The sequence below is a fragment of the Sesamum indicum genome, linkage group LG1 (genome assembly GCF_026168435.1).
Source record: "Sesamum indicum cultivar Baizhima isolate 11 linkage group LG1, ASM2616843v1, whole genome shotgun sequence".
Lineage (NCBI taxonomy): Eukaryota > Viridiplantae > Streptophyta > Magnoliopsida > Lamiales > Pedaliaceae > Sesamum > Sesamum indicum.
Window position 1 is genome coordinate 14,667,513 of NC_142657.1, and position 19,558 is coordinate 14,687,070.

The 19,558-nt window shown below is 31.1% G+C and overlaps 2 protein-coding genes and 1 long non-coding RNA gene across 3 annotated transcripts; all 3 read left to right on the forward strand.

Moving 5' to 3' along the window:
* Window positions 1-718: 718 nt before the first annotated feature.
* Window positions 719-1,267, forward strand: LOC105162211 (uncharacterized). Its single transcript, XM_011080204.3, has one exon. It carries the CDS (start codon window positions 719-721, stop codon window positions 1,265-1,267), a length of 549 nt encoding a protein of 182 aa, XP_011078506.3.
* Window positions 1,268-2,839: 1,572 nt separating this feature from the next.
* On the forward strand, window positions 2,840-3,358 carry LOC105162218 (uncharacterized). Its single transcript, XM_011080214.1, has one exon. The coding sequence runs from the start codon at window positions 2,840-2,842 to the stop codon at window positions 3,356-3,358; it is 519 nt and encodes a 172-aa protein (XP_011078516.1).
* Window positions 3,359-13,405: 10,047 nt separating this feature from the next.
* Window positions 13,406-14,556, forward strand: LOC148789479 (uncharacterized). The gene is made up of 2 exons (XR_016067320.1): window positions 13,406-13,779; window positions 13,893-14,556. It is a non-coding gene; the product is annotated as an uncharacterized LOC148789479 (long non-coding RNA).
* Window positions 14,557-19,558: the final 5,002 nt, after the last annotated feature.

The following is a 19,558-nucleotide window of genomic DNA, read 5'->3' on the forward strand; positions in this document are numbered from 1 at the left end:
TTCATCAATTTCAATATTTTAACATCATCTTAGTTCATTTGCCTGTGCTGAGATTTTAATTCAAAACAACCCATATTTATTATTACAACTATTTTATATCTTATTTATATGTTTCCAATATACCTCAATTTTCCTTTCCCGTTCTTAATCCTAACTTCTAATACTCCAATATCTGGACCGTCAAGTTCCTTTCTCCAATATTACAAATTGTCTTTTTTAAGTGAATCCATTATAATTACATCATAAATTTTAATTAATTATCAATTTATCAATTATCAAATCAATGATTTATAATTATAGCCATAAATTTTTTTATTCAAATCAAGTTTAATCGAATTAAATCAATTACGAAATAAGTGTGATACACTTTTATATGATTTGGTCATTTTTACCTAAATTATATACTAATTACACAAATAATATATTACACTTACTATAAAATTTATATAAAAATTTTGAACTCAAATCGAATTTGACCATATTTACATCATTGCTTAACTAGTGAAAATTGGAGCAGTTAACGGTCGGACGAACCTTCCTGTGTTATGCTTATTCCCAGACGTACTTGGACCGCTGCCACAAAGACTACAGCCTTAATACAAAACCAACATCAAACTATGACATCTCTAAGACAAAACAAGAATTCTTTGAACATATGTTGGACCAAAAATTCTCTCGTCTACACCCCACCCCACCCCACCCCACCCCACCAAATGTAATGATAACATATGCCTATAAATACCCCACCTCAGCTGCCAAACCAAAAAAGCAACTCCAATTCTTGAGCTTATTCATCGCCTTAATCCAAAATCCAGACGAAGAAATGCTTCAAATCATGCCTAAATCACTTGTCCTAAACTACATGATTCTGATCGCGACACAGCTAAAGTGGGCATGGGATTACATTCTTTACCAATCTTTCTTTCAACCTCGTGCTGCAGGAATCATGTTACACGAACATGTTGACAACTTCCGCGTCACTCACTACACAAAGGATGCCAAGTCCGAGGAATTAGAAGAATGTGCTGTGTGTTTGTGCAGAATCGAGGAAGGAGATGAAGTTAGAGAATTGAGGTGTGGCCATTTGTTTCACAGGGTGTGCTTGGATAGGTGGATTGGATACGGGCATGTGACATGTCCACTGTGCCGGAATAACTTGAAGCCGCCTCCGTTCGCTGCCGAGCTCCACCATGAGTTGGTAGTCATCAACTTTTACACCGCCGCCACCAGGTCGAGGGATGATGGCTGCACATGGTGGCTGCGTTGATCGATATACTTTTGTGATTTCTACCTTTTAACTTATTCGTTGATTTATGAGTGTCTGGAGATGAGGTTGTCTACTTCCTTTGCTTCACCTCATCCATTCTATTTTTCCACCAATATTTTAGTCTACACATATATATGTATGTATGTGTACATGCATTCCATTATTGTGCAAGCATTTTTTTTCTTCCCTCAATTTATAAACTTAATATTACTCATTATAAATTAACTCTAAATCTCATATCTGGTCAATTGTTAGTTGAAAAAAATCCACCATATATTAAGGGAGTGTTTACGAGAAGTCTAGATAACTACTTTTTAGTTTCTGACTTAAAAAAATAAAATGTGAAAAATTTAGAGACCCCCGTGATATTATAAATATATTTTAATAGTTATAAATCATATATATTATAAATTAAAATAATTATATATTAATAGGCTTAGTTTGACCAGTTAAGTAGAAGGGCATTTTAGTCATTGTCTCTAAAAGTTAGATTGAAATTGACTAAGGGCAGTGTGATTATTTATTCGTAATATAAGAGTGATTTTTTATAATAAAACTTTCATAGGAGGATTTTTAATAATTTGTCACAGAGGATCAAAGTGAATTTAACCCAAAATAAAATGAAATACTTTTCAGGTGTTATGAATGTTAATTTCTGCTTTTGTTCAAACTGCTAGAAAAATATATTTTTAAATCAGAAGTTAATGATACTTGTGAAGTTGGGTAATCCTAATTTTTTTTGTTTAAGTTGTAATTAAATGATAAAGTTGTATTTGGATAGAACCATTTGAAATCATGGATTTTAATTCTTCATAATAAATTCTTGAAATATGTTCGGACAATTTTAAATTTAAAGGACTTCAGATATTTTCATTCTAATTTTGAATTAAGTTTTGATAAATATAAATGTTATTTTTCAAATAGAGTCATTTGAAATCTTTTTTTCAAATCCTTCGTTCAAATTCAAATTTATAAAATCTGAATACAACCTAAGTGTATATTTTAAAAATACCTTTTGCACTTAAAATTTTTTAAGTAAAGTGAAACATAAGATATAATAGAAAATCAGGACGCGGTTACTTATCCACAAATCCCTTAAACATGACTTCCAATTAATCCTCGCACGTACATGCATAGAACATTCTAATTATGTATTATAGTAGTTGACCAGTTCATAAACCTTAACTTACAAGGTTTACACCCGATGATGCTCTAATTAATGCAAGTCCTCGTAAAGCATTGACGACGCAGACCCCAAATCCAAGCAAGTCTTACCACGTAGCATCCCACCATTTCATCTGTTACATAGGGGGAAAAATAGTCGTGAAAATCCACACCAATTTTTATTAGATACATAGTTATACACTTGGGTAAACGGGTTCCTATTAATTAAAGAAGGACAAGTTGGAAAAGTATATGTATGTTCATGTTATCCATCTACGACCAGAGGTTGAATTTTGGACAATAAGAAGAAAAAAAAAAACTACGTGTGTACGTCCAGTGGAAAATTCAGTTTGGTCTGACGGGAAAATTACATCCATATCCCATATTTTTCCTCTATAAATACCCTATATGCTGATTGCCAAATATCACTACAGCCAGACAAAACCCATTTCCAGTTCCAAGTTGGGCCCTCATTTTTCTGGAACACCAAACAGGCCGTTGCCAAGAATGCTGCAAATGGTGCCGCAATGGGTTGTGCTGAACTATGTGGTTGCGATCAGCCTGCGTCTGAAGTGGGCCTGGGATTGCCTTCTTTTCCACTCCTTTTCCCACCCTAATGGCCTGAGACTGCAGCCTGAATATGCCGATGGCCTTAACGTTAAGTGCTACGAAAATGATTCGGAGGAGTGCGCTGTTTGTTTGTGCAAAATTGATGAAAGGGAAGACGTCAGAGAGCTGAGGTGTAACCATTCGTTTCATAGGGCTTGCTTGGATAGGTGGTTGGGGTACGGCCACATGACATGCCCCTTGTGCCGGAGCAACCTCAGGCTGCCGCCAGGCACGGTGGACCTCCACCAGGAACTCATACTAATCAACTTCTGCGCCGCCTCTAGATACAGTGATCGCTGTGCATGGTGGCTGCGATGATCAAAACTACGTAATCTAGCACGTACAGACTTGTAATTCTTCTGAATTTTTTTATTGTTTCATGTAATATTTGATATTAAAATTATGGGAAAATTTGAGTATTTTTGTTGCAATATGTTCATTCGCAATATCACAGGGGTGCAAAATGCCAAATTGGGGAGCCATTTTCTCTAAATTTGGACTGTTAATTAAGATGACTTTTCAACAAAACCAGGTTGTCCTCCATTGACTCTCCTTGTGAAATGGTCTAGTCTAGTGCAAGTGCATGCAAATTGCAAACTCAAGTTTCAAAAAACTCGGATGGAATTTGGTTGGGTGTTCAACTATGTGCGTTGAATTGAATGCAGTTTTTGACATTTCTCCACTCTCCCCTAACCATCCCCAGAGGGAAATCATCGGAGGGCAGCCAAAAAAACAAATTGTTCATGTCCAAATTTCAAGATGTTATTCAGTGAGTTCGGAAATTAACCATAAACTCAGGACATGACAAGTACACAGACTCCCATCGTATTCTAGAGAATTGAAAGGGGATGCCTACCTATCTATCACCTCTTCTCGTAGATCTCTAAGTAAATAGTACAGTGGAATAATTACATAATTGATGAATGTATGATGTTAAATTTACCATTTCATTTCCCGGAAAATAAACTAAAGAAAAGGGTTCCTATCATGGAAAAGAAATAAACCGAGTCTCCCAAGACCAACAATCGCTTTCTTGGCAAATAATTTCAACATATATGTGTAGTTATCCCATCAAAATCTCTAATTATGCCAAAAAAATTGATTATTCTCTGCACTGAATCACTACAGCTTAAAATTATAATAAATCAATTTTATCTAATACGATTAAATAAAAATTAATACAAAAATTTAAATTTTAATCATAATTAATCAATATTTGTTATAGTTTTATTCATGGCTAAAATTTGTTATAATTTTTAGCTGTAGTAAATATATATTTTGCCCTTACTTGTAGAAACAACAACTAATAGTCGTCGCACAACCCTGATTAATTAGTATCATCTACAATTTTTTTACTTTTAACTATAATAATTAATTATAATTGAAAGCAATATTTGTTCTAGTGTTAAAAATAGATTTTTGTCGTAACTAATTTTAACACTTTATAAGTAAAATTAATTATACTCACCTTATAATTAATTTTTGTGATTGAGAACCACGCAAATGACAATTAGAAACCTACGTGATTTCAAACTTGTTAATTAATGTTTTCCTGTTTACAAAACGTACGTGATATTTGTGATGTTAGATTCTGATACGTTTACGATTCTGTATATAGTAATTATATTTTATGAATGCTTACTTTCTAAACCTTCTTAATTCCTTAGACAAATTAATATTCATCCAATATCTGGAAGCAGAAAACGACTCGAAAATTACATTGATTCTGATTTAAGCATTAAAGAATTTCTATTCGGAACTTTTCTCAGTCGTCTTACATGTTTTACACTGCAACCTGATTTTGGGAAATAATCGATGTCGAACAGCCAACTTTATTCAGACTTTTTTTGTATATGGTTTATTAGTCTAAAATTTTAAATTTCTTGAATAATTTTTTCTATTAAAACCTACTATATATATATAGCAACGTTAAGTTTCCCTCCAAAAGAATTGAATGTATAGACGAGTAATTATGCCCAATTTGTTTCTAGCCAAGTCAAGCTGCCTTCTGATATATATTTATCAGTGTAGTGGGAAGAAAATTAAATTGGACATCAACAGACTTGACTAAAACTCAACGACTTTTACCTGCCTCCTTCCAATTATGTATTTTTTTTTAATATATAAATAGTTCTAAATCGATCGATATTTTTAAATTAATTATCAAATCTAAAATAAATAAAAAACGACATACTAGTATTAAAAATATATACTAAAATACCTCGTAAGATTCGAACTCGTAAGCTCTTAATTGTAAAACACTCCTCCAACTGTTTAAATATTACTATTCAATTATTTTTGTGCGTATGTGGACTAAACTCAGTGAACTTTAACCAGTGGACTAAATATTACTCCTTGAATTGCTAAATAATACTAAGCAGTGTCGCGCATCTAGATGAAACAGCCTGCTTTTTCATTCTTCTCTCTTCAACACCGGCACAGGACTTTTGTCTAATAACATACGGTAGTACGTACTTGTTGGAGATGAAAATTATTTAATAATTAATATTTTAATGTATATTTTTATGTGTAAATTTTATTTGTTAGATATATTTTTTATAAATTAGTGGCAACGAAATTCAATCCACGATCTCATATTTGATTTGATTTTAATATTATGTTAAATAACGATATCATTTAAAAATTTAAGTCGTTAGAAAAAAAATATTAAATATTTAATATTTAACACCGTATGGTTGTTTCTAACATTTTTTTTCCCCATGTCATTGATCATTTATAAACTAAGTGGAAAAATGTGATAGTCAGTACATTTGCTATATTGAAGGGCAAGTCATGTCAGCAACTACTCTTCAATATTTGATGCTAATTAATGAAATATTGCAGTCTATGCGCGTGCATATTTCTTAAATATATAATATAACAAAATATTGAATAAATTATTTATTTATAATAATTCTTTTTTTACTTTATGAATATATTTTAATTAAGAGAACATAAGTAAAGAAAAAATAAACATAGAAATAATAGAATAGCTAGGGCAATTACTTGTTTATTAAGGAGGATAAGGTTCTAGACACCAATTTAATTAAAAAATATAGAAGTCGAGTGCTCTAATGTTCGTCAGCATCTGTGATTAAAATCTTTATTTAAATATAAGTTAAAAATTTTACTCGATAAAATTTTAAAGTTTGATGTTAACCGTATTTTAATTAGGTAAGATGAATAAAGCATGTTTGAATGTCTAGATTTTCAATTTTCCATTGGATAAGATATATCTTATGCTAAATTTTGTTGGTTTATTACAAGGAAAAAGGAATTAAGCATAGACAAAGAAAAATGAAAAAATGGATAGGAGGGCAAAAACATAAAAAAAGTAGTAAATAAATAGTAATAATAATAATAATAATAAATTCCTTGTTTGGTTTTCTTTCCATTTTTAATTTTAAGTTTTTGAAATAATAATTAATGTGAAAATATAGTTATTATTTATACATATTCTCACTGAAAATATTTTACCATCATTCCCATTTGAATCATTAGTTTATATATATATATATTTACATACATGTAAAAGAATTTTAATATTCATTAGTTTTATAAACTAATAACAAACCCTCCTTTTTTTCATAATTGATATTACTAAAAACTCTAAATCAATTAAAAAATAGAACTATTATTCTCATCTTATAAAAAAGTATATTAATTTGACACCATTAACGATATAAACAATCATCAACTATAATTCAAATATATATTCTAATTTTCACACAAAAATTTATACAAAACTAAAATCACATTTATCATTTAAACTTGAAAATGAATACAAAACCAAACATGGCAATAACCCAACAAATATCTTGTTGGGTTTGAATCTACCAATAGTAATTTTTGAATATGTAAATTGTGTCTCTTCACGGATGTTATTTTCAGCATTAGCAAACGGACAATTATCACAACTATCGCCATCAAACTTATTCTAAAACAATATTAGCAGACGTGATGTTTAACTTTCAAACATATTTTCCCCAAGTCCAACATGTCTATATAGCAATCTAATCATAACGTGGATGCACCCAACGAATAACCTTAACGACTGAGATGACTTGTAGAATATTATTAGAAGAGGTAAACTGGGTCCAAATAAAATTTGACGCAGCTCTATTAGTTCTCGACTAATTAAGTAATCGGGAAAATGCTTTTCCGACCCTGTAATTGTGATAATTCGGGTTCGAGGCTGCAATAACCTCGAGTTATTCCCATCTAGATAGATGCTTGGAACCTGGGTAATGTAAAACAAGAGGCGGATGCACTTTTGAAGTAGTGTTTGAATAGACATAATTCGAGGGTTTAGCGCTTTGGTTGCATGGTTGACGATGAAAATTCGAGTGATCATAACTTTTGATCTGATTGGAGTTGCGCGAAAGGCCATGCACCCACTGTTTTAATCATTTTCGAGAGGAGAATCCAACTCTCGTGAGGGATTGTCGTTCATCGTGAAATTCTATCATTTCGAGAACTGCACGGGCATAATTCTCTATATTTTTCTATTTTTCTGTCGATTTTGTGTATTTTTCTTAATTTCTATAGTTATCTTTTGGACTTGATATTTTTTTGAAATATTGCTATAGCAGTAAAGTATTTTTGGGTTGAATCTCACATGCTTTTGAGATAATCCAAATTTTAGTCAATTTCACAAATGTTTTACCTAACCTAAGATTGATTCTTTTTTTTTTATTAACTAATAATTCTGTTCAGAGATTTAATCGACAATAAACTATTTTTTTTCTTTCAACCTCGAGTTTCAAGAGTATTGGAGATATGTTCTCTTTATTCTTTAGTTTCAATTGCAACAAGCAACTGTTGGCCTTGCTTGGAGGTTTCTAATTAACACCCTTTGATATTTAAATTAGTTGGGTATGAAAAATACTCTAAAAAAATAATATACCTCGGTCCCAAATGGCTTTACACTATTTATTGGACAACTATTTGTACTTGTATAGGTTGGTCTATGTGTCATAAGATGTCGGGTTATTGGGTCATGTCGGATCAAGTTGTGTAAAAGAATCCTTATTCTATTTGAATATTTTGAGGGGTATGTTTGTATTTCCCCCTAGTTAATCCATGTCTTTCTAGGTTTTCGTTGCGTGCTAAGAATGCCATCTCTTATTCATCGGCACGTGAGGCCTGAATTCCTCTAACTACATCACCAAACCCTGGCTAAGCAAGACATGGTGGTCAACCAGCAGACAAATATTAATTTTTAATCCTAGTTTAAAAAAGATATTACTTCTCCCAGATAACCTCTGTTGAACAAAGTAAAATAAAACATGTTCAAAGGTGAATTTTTCCATACAATTGTTTGACAGAAGACGAAAAATTTCACCTTGCACCCACTTGGAAAATTCTTCCATGCTCTTTATATATACCCCCAAAACAATTGCAAATCACCACTACTCCACCAATAACATTATAAGCAATCTCTAGCTACTTCCTTTCTCTATTTCATTCCTCCCCCGAAAAAAAAAAAAAAAAAATTGCCCGCTCATAAGCCGTCAGCAACTTTGGATAGTAACTATGATTCAAATCGTACCACAATCAGTCGTATTCAACTACGTTGTTTCGGTCCTCATGTATTTGAAATGGGCATGGGATTACCTTCTTTGCCAATCCTTCTTCCAATACCCTTATGGAATCATGTTACCAGAACATGTCGATGATTTTAACGTTACATTTTATAAAAATGTTGTTGACTCGGGGGAGTCAGCCGAATGTGCTGTTTGTTTGTGCAAGATCGACCAAGACGATGAAGTTAGAGAGCTTAGATGCGACCATTTTTTCCATAGAGTTTGCTTGGACAGGTGGTTGGGGTACGGCCACATGACTTGTCCAACGTGCCGGAATAGACTAAAGTTGCCACCTATAGCGGCGGAGCTCCACCAAGAATTGGTGGTGATCAACTTTCACGCCTCCGGTTATGGTGGTCGTGATAGATGGTGGCTACGTTGAGGCAACTTAGATGTAAGAATAATGGGGAGTAACTAACTTGTTCGTTCATTGTTGAGTATGCGACGTGGTAGAGGTGTTTGATGATATTTGTGTCTTGTTTTAGACCTATAGTTGATAATGTTCGTAAAATTATGGGCATGTATGTGGGTGTTTTTAGGACATGAAGTTTGTAATTTTAGTATGTAAAACTAAAGTTGAAACGATGATTTTTTATCGGTAAAATAAATGCAAATCTATTTAGAACAAGAATTAGTGAGAAAATAAAATTATACTTATTTCTCCTAAAATTTGACATAATTATTAATCTCTCTTTTTATAAATACCATCTCAAATAAAAAATAGTTATGTAATCCCTAGATAATGAGGTGGAAATTATTACTTTACCCTTGTTGATTTTATTTTTCTTTTACAAAACATTTGTAAAAATGTAAAACAAGAAAAAAAAATGAGGGTAGGAAAAGTAACTAATCCACATAACATATTTGTCCATAAAAATATTTTAAGAAATTTAAAAAAATATATAAAATCATATTTCATAATCCAAAATAACATTTTGATCAATTCACCATAAAAAATGAATAAAAACTAAAAACCTAACTTATGCTAATAGAATATGCTCGTTGTAGACAGTCTTTAAATAAATGGGATAGTTGTCATTTAACAACAAGGATATATTTATATTTATATTAAAACTTAGAAGAGGTGGATTAAAAAGGATCTTATTGATTACCTCTAACAAAATTTGATTTATCAATTTTTTTCGTATTATATAATTCAAAAGGATACTTTGGTCAATTCATCAAAAATTAGATAGAAATCTAATAAAGATTAATGGAATAAGCTCGTTGTTAGACAGACACTAAATCAATGGGGTAATTATAATTTTTTAAACAATATAAATATATTTATAACTATATCAAATCTTAAGGAAGTAGATTGGAAAGAATCTTATTGATTATCCCGGACAACTATATCTTGATTATAAAAATTTCTCTTACTATAACTGGATATTACATTCGACTACTCGAATTTTCCTATTTTTCTCCGCTTTGATCCATCGTATTTTATTTCAAACTTTTTTCCTTTTTAGTCAAATTAAATTAATTTATTTTAATTATCAAATTATAATTTTTTCATGTATCATGAACTGAGTGTTGGATAGCTTTTATATATATATATATATATATATATTCTATGTCCCACATAAAAAAGTTAAATTAAATTTTAAGTGTTTAATAAAGAATTATCCAACTTAAAATACAAATTAAAAATTGGAAGGAATAGGTAAGAAAGAAGGGAATTTATATAATAATAATATAATCTATATATATATACAAAAAATACGTTTTATATTTATTTTATTCTTTTATAAAACATTGCAAATAATACATAGTATTTGCCGAAAGAATGTGAACGTTTATGCAAAACTTTAAAGTTGCTTTTCAGAAGCATCTGATCAGAAAAGATATTTTCTGAAAGGTTGCAATTTTTCAATTAAATAGGTATAATCGAAGAGATGCATATTTTTTGGAGAAAAAAAAAAAAGATATGAAATCAAGTGCCAATTTAACACTTCAATTTCCATAAGTTCTTTCACTTCATATTAGTTTAAAAGTATCCGTTGAAAGGATGCTTCCAAAATTATTATTCGGCAAGTTTTGATTAATTTTGTTGTATCCTAAAAATGAGTTTGCTTTCACCCAGCAGCAACTATTTAGTGGACACAAATTTCATTTTAAGGACAGAAAAATCACATTTCAAAACCTCTTTAAAATTCATCTATCCCTAACATCATGTACATTCATAAACCAATAAAGAAGTTATTATAATATTTTATATTTAATGTCTTTACAAATTTATGCGCATACATAAAATCTGCAACATATATACACTATACAAAAAAAAAAAAAAGATTTTTCTCTATACTATATATATTTTACATTATAAATTACTACAATTTAAAAATAATAGCAAATCAAGATTATTTGCAACAGTCGAACAGAATCAATATGAAAATTTAAATGTTGACAAGGATTAATTAACATTTATTAGGATTTTTACCTATAGTCATAATATTTATCATAGTTTTTAGTTGTAGCTAATGTGTTTGACACTTGTAGAAACGATGACTAATAGATTTGTAACTATAAGTAATTAATATTTATTATTTTTTTAATTATATCAATTAATTATAATAAAAAATTATATATATTTTAAATTATTATTATTTTATTATAGATAGATATGCATAATGCAAACGCATTTCATGTGCGCCCGTGTCCAGTATCAAGAGACAATAGCATCAAATTCTGGGGCCCAATTCCCAGATGGAAAGTGGGCTTACCAATCGTAAAAGGACATTGGACGGCTGCTACAACCATGACCACACCAAATGATATCCTCCAACTCTCCAAGATTTGCTCCAAACAACAAAATAAATGATCAAATCGTGTAAGATTCTGCCAATTATGTCTTCTTTTGATCGTTAACATTGACGCCTCACAACTAAGGATGAAAATGGACGATTTTGAGGTCGGTTTGGGTGGATTCGGAACCTGTTCTGCCTCAGTATAAAATCCATCCAGACGAGTCTAACCCGATGGATTCTATTATTTTTGTTTTTTTATTTATTTTAAATATATATATATAAAAGAAAATTGAACATATTAATTACAAATAAAATGTTAATGGCCTAACTCAAATATTATTTAACGACTACTAATAGCAAATGGGTGTAAGTTCCCATCCTGGACTAGACACAATGCTCGAGAACTCGAGATGCATTTGCTCTATTGGTTGACATAGGAAACCATTCCCTACTCAACCAATTGTTGTGACCACAGACTTTAAGAGCACGAACTATCTTAGAGCACATAGGAGACTCGACTGTCATATACTGATAGGTGACGGGTTCTATCTTGGAACCCACCGTCCTCACTATATATTCTGATTGCACTGAACAAGACTTATAAGACCATATCCAATATACAATCATCTTTCGTCAGATCCAAGATACAACCATTATATGTATGCAACTGCTATGGTTTCTCAAGTTCGAGAACTAATCCCGTACTATCGAAGCCAGGAAGATCTAGTCATACTGACCAAGCCTCCAAGGCTTCCATATGACGACTTTCCACGAGTCAGTTGAGTCGGCTTGACAACCTTGTCAATCACCCACTAAAATTGCATAGACATCCAACGTCTATCGCTAATAAAATACGGCACTCATCCAATGAATGTAATTTTAGCGCAAGTCTCAATAGGACTCTCGATTCTCAATCTCGAGGTCCTCGACTTGGAACGTTTCAAATCTAATCATCAGAAGTTGGTTTCATGGTCACCATCTAATGCGCAGCCCAACTACATAGGTTGTATAATTTGATTTGTGGGCATTATTGTAATGTTAAGCATATAAACTTAATTAGTGAACACAACAAATATAATTTTCAAATAATAAATACTCACTTTATTCATAAAAAATGTTACAATTACACCGAAATTGTCGGAACAGACTACATAAAGATCAATCCAATTGGTTTTTTGGTCACCTATTCTAACAATTTGGTCCCCTGACACATTTTTATTAGATGTTTAACAGAGAAGGCCACGTGGCCATTAATTGCTTGGGATCAAAAGTGTTACTTTTTAAAAGCTTTGGGACAAAAGTGGAAATTCTGTAACATATGGGACCAAAAGTGAAAAATCCTGTGACATACAGGATCAAAAGTGTAAAGACTCTACTTTTTAAGTGCTAAGCATGTGGCATTTTTCATTAAAACAAATAACGAAAATGCAGTATTATAGGACCAAAAGTGCTACTTTTTATAAATTACAGGATCAAAAGTGAAAATTTCATAACCAATGGGACAAAAAATGAAATTAAAGACCCTAAATTACTGTACGAAAAATGTTTTTGTTCCTTGTTTTCCTTTTTCTTGTCCATTTAAATTTGCGTTGAACCTCCATATGAAGATTCTGTCGCAATTCAAATTCAAAAAGAACTATCAATTCTATCTGTTAGGTGAGCTTCACTAATTTAAATTTCTTATGTACTTTTTCATTTTCTAAAGTATTATGACATTCAATTTAATTCTGTTATAAACCTATTTTGGAGTTGTCACCATTATGCATTTAGATCATTAAATCTTACCATTCATATCCACAGATTTTTTAGGGTTGAAATTCTAGCCATACCCATAAATTTAATAGTTACAATTAATGAAAAGACAAAATTTTCTCCAAAAGATGCATCTCTTGTTTCCTAAAACTATCCCATCTCTTCCAGTTCCCTATCAGCATCTATTGTGTAATTGTGAGGCTCATATTGCAGGAATATCTACTATTAATCTACTCTTGACTTTTCCCTTCAAAGCTGAAATTTATGTTGTAGCCCAACCTATTACATCTTTCCTACAAGAATCCTCAAAGCAAACCCATTTGTAATTACGATGAGCAACAACCTCAGAATCCAGAATTGTAAGACGTGCTCCTTTCACTTCAGTTATAAAACAAAATCTCCAACAATTCCCAGTTCCCGTTCTTTTCCGGTGCACTCGCTTTATATCTCCGACACACAAGGAAGGACAGCGGTGGGAGTCAGGAAATGAGACCTCGTCAACTACTTACCTGTTTTGTTAAAGTAGAAGATGTGACATTAGTTCGAATTTCTTATGGTGGTGATTAGATTGAGTCGATAGCCTACCAACGCATAACAGTGGAGTTCAAAATAATTATTACATCAGCCGCCACTACTCCCTGATCCCACTCAGGTGATGGAATAAAACACATTAAACATGATGTTTGTTTTTATGTGCGTTATAACGTTTTCAATTTTTCAAACTTTAATTCTAATTTCACTCGTTTGCGTGTATAAATACTCTAGAGTATTTGCAACAATTCCAAGAACTTCTCCATATTCATCGATCTACTGTCACCAAACCCTCAACCATGCTCCCACAGTTCCACAAACCACTCATCATGCTTAACAAAATAATTCTCATCTTCTCCCACATGAAGGGGGCTTGGGATTTCCTCCTCCACCAATCATTCTTCCACTCTTCCTCTGCTCCAAACACAATAGTACCAAATGTTGAACCCTACACCGTCACAAGGCGATCAACGTGCAAAACCGGCTCAGACGAATGCACGGTCTGTCTGTGCAGCATCCGTGAAGGGGAGGAAATCAGGGAGTTGATGTGCGGCCATGTTTTCCACAGAGCTTGCTTCGACCGGTGGATTGGATACGGGCACTGGACTTGTCCTCTATGCAGACATCACCTGAGATTTGGTGCTGATCATCAGTTTCATCAACAAGTCTTGGTTTTCAATTTCGCCAATGTTAGTGAAAGAAGTAGCAGTGAGAGATGGTGGCTGCGCTGAAGGACGTCTCTTATGATCATCATCATCATTAAGTTCCAAGTATAGCTCCAAGAATGTGGCTGTTCTGTTACAGTACTATTTTTCTGGAGTAGGCTGAAAATCTCTATCACCATCAGGTGGTCTGGAATATAATTTTTATATAATATATGTGGTTTGCTGGTAAGAAATTTGCATCAGGATGATGAGGCCTTATCCTTGCATTGGTGATTATCTGAAAGATAAACTCATCCTACAACTAATTACGACATACATTTGTATATAATAACTCTATCTCCAATAGATTTTAAGAAGAGAAATCAACACTTCAATTCGAAAATTCTAACCCAATTCGAGTTTAATCGGATATGATTGATTTATAATCTAAAGAAAGCGATCAAAATTTAATTTGAGTGGATTTTTTTTCACTTTTAATTGTGTATTTTTGTAGGTTTTGAGTTTTTTAAAATTTGAATAAAATATAATTTGACGATAAACAATGAATTTTGTCTCGCAAATATATTTCATCCAAATATATATATACACAATAATATACATATAATTCAGCCCCTTACCAACAAAATAATATATGTACAATGACAAATATATATAAAATAGATGTGATTTGACAATAAATACTAAATTTTGTTCTCAAGATACAAAATAAAACATACAACACCTATTTTACACAATCTTAAGTTATCTCCAAAAATAAATTCTAACATACACACTATTTCTAACAAATACTAATTTATTTCTATTTTTCTCTCTTTATCTCCATAAAACACACAAAAATAATCTAAAATCGAAACAGATCATTATGAAGAAGTTATATAGGATTTTAATATAATAAACTCATTATAAGTCGACAAGTTGACGATGAAGTTGATGTTTGATCTTCGGTAATGGTAATTCGTGGATTTAGCACCACAATCATGCCATAAATGCAGAATTATGTTGAGCTTCGTGCACGACACTCAATAGTTTTACCTTCGCAACACCATGAATATTTGATTTGGTGGACTTGAACGAGAGAGCTCAGACACCTCCCAAATCTTCTTTCTTGATTTGTGTTCGGTAATTAAATACAGTTGGTTTATTAATTATGTGTTTAAAATTCATTTTTCGATATTAACATTCTAGTTTTTAGTTTTTGTCTCGCATTAATCACTCTAACCATTATTCAACAAAAATATGGCCGGGTTATGATTTTTGTAAGGTAAAATTACCAATTTAAATTCGATTGTGTCATTTTAGTCTCTCAAATTGGTAAAATTATAGAATTTGTCATTGTTTTGTGTTCTTTTGTATGGTATGACCCGATGATGAACAAATGTGCTAAACAAATTACTTTTGGCCTACTGTGAAAAGTGAAAATTTGGGGCGTTATGCACACAATTTTCAAAAAGCATAGAAACGTGTTAAAATATTTTTAGTAGTAGCTTTCGTTTGTGTTTGTGACGTGGAATTATGATAAAAGCGTGATTTTAGAATGAAAACAAAATTTTGGAGGTAGAACACAGCTTGGGTGTGTTTTGATATGTTCGTGCATTGAAAGTCCGAATCAAAGAACATCATCGTGTTGCGAAACATGGCATGGGCTTGTAATACCCTATTTGGATGCAGAATGTGCTTGTCTAGTAAACACAATAAGAACGCGTTTCATATTTTAAACAAAATTTACAAAATAAGCCATGTGTCAGTTACATAATTTTGTTGAGAAACGGTAAAAAAAAAACATAATTTGAGACAAAAACAAAAGTTTAATAATGATAACATTAAGAAATGAAATTGAAATACTAAAATTATTCAAAACACATACTTAGGTAATTAACTATAACATTTACCCTTTGCATTCACTTCTTTAAACACACACATAATTTGAATTTTCTTAACTATAACTTCATTTCTTCAAAACTTTATTGACGAGATATAATTTGAATTTTCTTAAATTACTTGATTCACACATGACAATATCTAATTCGTCCATCCATTAAATTCCTATATTTAATTTTATAGAAAAAAGAAAAACACACAAAATTAGATGAAATGTCAATATATAAATGCTAACCAACTTTATATATTCAAAACTAGCATTTGATAAGTCCCATAATTTTATTTTATCAGCATTTTAAACATTAATCCTAAAATTAAAATTTAATATCTTATGAACTTAAAAATGCATGAGCTCAAAACCCTCTTTAAATAAAAGATTAATATTCATTTCTTGAATAGACTTCAATTATTTTTATTAAAAAAAAAAAAAAAGAGGAGCGAACTTTAATGGATGATAAACCACCGGACAAAAAAAAAACCACTGGACATGAACACGTGAAAGAAAACCTTGATTTGAATTGCATGTACAAACAAAAGGAACAATATCTTAACACTTAGTTGGACATCCTGCTTTCACGCCCAACAGACGGCTTTGATTCCCGAAAGGGAAAACCTACTCCTTCCTGGCCGTTCGATTTTCCACTCTCTCCCACCATAAATGGAGTACATATCATTGAATAATGTCTTAATTTAGTTATTATTGAAGTTGAAGTTGATATCTCATGAATAAATTCGAAATATAAATATTTTAATTTTATTAAATATGTGTCTATTTATCTCACTTTATATGAGTATAAAAAACTTGTACAGTAAATAATTGTCCCTAACTACATTTAACTTTTCCCAATAAAAATTATTAGTTTATTAATAATTTTTTATTCATACATATTTAAAATTAATCCTTTCTAGAAGTACTTTTCATCAACTATTCACTATATTTTTTAGATAATTAAATAAATAAAATTTTAATTGTACAGACCTACCTGCCGAGTATCATTCGCAGCTCATTTCGGGAAAATGTGGGAGAAGTAGTCCCACTGCGACATGTGGCTTACAATTGTTCTTAACCTCAGATGTCATTGGTGGACTTTTAACATTTTTTTTCGTGCATATATTGTTATGCACAGGCCACGAGGGTACATCTTTTTAAATATTATGAAGGGTAAATTACATCCAATTTTCATGAATTTGATATCATTATAAATATTTTATTTATTATTTAAAAATTATAAATATCTTTTAATGTTTGATAAAGTTATATACTGTTTAAATAGAGGTCTGAAATCTTGTCTTGCTATATTTTTTTCTTTTTTAAAAAAAAATAGACGAGGTGGATGGAAATTTATAATAAAAAAAACTATCCACTTAATCTATAAAAAATTTAAAAAAAATAGGTAATATTATAATTCTAGTACACAAGGGCATTTTGATTTCTTCGCCATAAAAAATAGATAAAAACCTAATAGGAATTAGCGGTTTGGGTTAATTGTTAGACGATCACTAAAATCAGAACGTATTGATAATTTACAAAAAATGATAAAATATTTGTAATTATACCAAACCTTGGGAGAGCTCATTGTAATTCACATTGTATAAAATAATAACAAAGACTGAACAATAGAATATTGAAAATATTTTAGAAAGTTAGATCTATATATATATATATATATTATATATGAAAAATATAAATTATATGAATTAGTATTAATATTGAGAACTTTTATCATATCAAAAAGTAATAAAACTAAATGTAGCATTAACATCGCCTACATAAATAAGTGAAATTAAAATACAATTCTTCAAAGAAAAATATGGATTTTTTTGAGTACGTAAATAGAGATGACCTATTGGTCTATTTACACTAATCACTCTCATCTTTTAAAAAATTATATATATATTTTAAAAAATATAAACATCATTCTCCAAAATCACCCATACTTTTTGGGGGAATTTATTAAAAAAATGTCAAAAAAAAAATTTAATAAAATAGGGTGAAAATGAAAGTGTTAGAAAAGTAAGTGGCGCCACGGTTTTAGGGGTAATTCCTAATATATGGTTTATTTATAGTCCATAATAAAGGAATGGTATTATTAATTAATTGGTAAGACAGGTATCTAGTCCACAATAAAGGAATGGTAGATCACATAACGGACAATTTTCGTGTCATTTATTTTAGGATAATTCCTAATTTATGGTTTATTTATATGAACAACTTTTGTATTTTATGTAATTATAAAAATTATCTATGAGAGTCAAAAAGTAGGGGAATTTATTTAAAAAAATGCCAAAAAAATAAAAAATTAGTAAAATAGAGTGAAACTGAATGTGTTAGAAAAGTAAGTAGCACCGCAGTGCCACAATTTTTTATTTAAAAAAACAAAATTCCTCATGGCGAGTTGTCAACCATCAAATATACCGTTCGACTCCCCTTGATGAGACGAACATTTCCCCACAAACAATTTCAAGTTTTATCAATCGTAAATAATGAATTTTTAGTACGAACACGGCACCTTTCGGCCGTCGATTCGCCGCCACCGGAGCGACCCACGATCACAAACCACCGCCACTGGACTCGCCTCGACCTAACGGTTCTAACGAGACCAACCTAGTTCAATTTTATTAAATATTTGTTAAAATATGAAAATTTGAAGTTTTTCCGTCGAGAATTCGCGCTGAAACTGTTTGCTGCCATTTCTCCACCGTGAGGACGAATCACAAATTAAGACCATAGCCGTTCGAATCCTGTCGTCCAGACGATTCCAACAAGACCAATCTTGCTCAATTTCATCAAGTATTTGTTTGTTCAATTTTTTAAATAGTTATATTTTTTTGGCAATTTTTAAATAAATTCCCCTACTTTTTGACTCTCATAGATAATTTTTATAATTACATAAAATACAAAAGTTGTTCATATAAATAAACCATATATTAGGAATTATCCCTAAAATAAATGACACGAAAATTGTCCGTTATGTAATCTACCATTCCTTTATTGTGGACTAGATACCTGTCTTACCAATTAATTAGTTAGAACATAGACCACGTGCGAATATAATAGTGACAGATGAGATGACCCAAAAAATAGTCGATGTATGGCTGTTTCATCACCACCTGTCCTGACATTTTGTTCAAGAAGTGTCGCTATTTAGTTTTTTATGAAACACGTAAAAAAGATTAGCAATTATATTAATAATGAACTTGCAAATCATATTACTGTTAGGGATGCAAGCTGAGTCGTTTTAGTCAGTTTATGTCGTTCAGACGAATGTAGAGGTTGTGTTGACCTCAGTAAACTATTCCTTTTTAGTGTTTATTTTTGAATGGTAATTTTAAGTATGATTTAAATAGAATCATAGC

What these genes read in the sequence shown, in the direction of transcription:
- LOC105162211 (XM_011080204.3), top strand. Translation starts at nt 719, where the DNA reads ATGATAACATATGCCTATAAATACCCCACCTCAGCTGCCAAACCAAAA.
- LOC105162218 (XM_011080214.1), top strand. Translation starts at nt 2,840, where the DNA reads ATGCTGATTGCCAAATATCACTACAGCCAGACAAAACCCATTTCCAGT.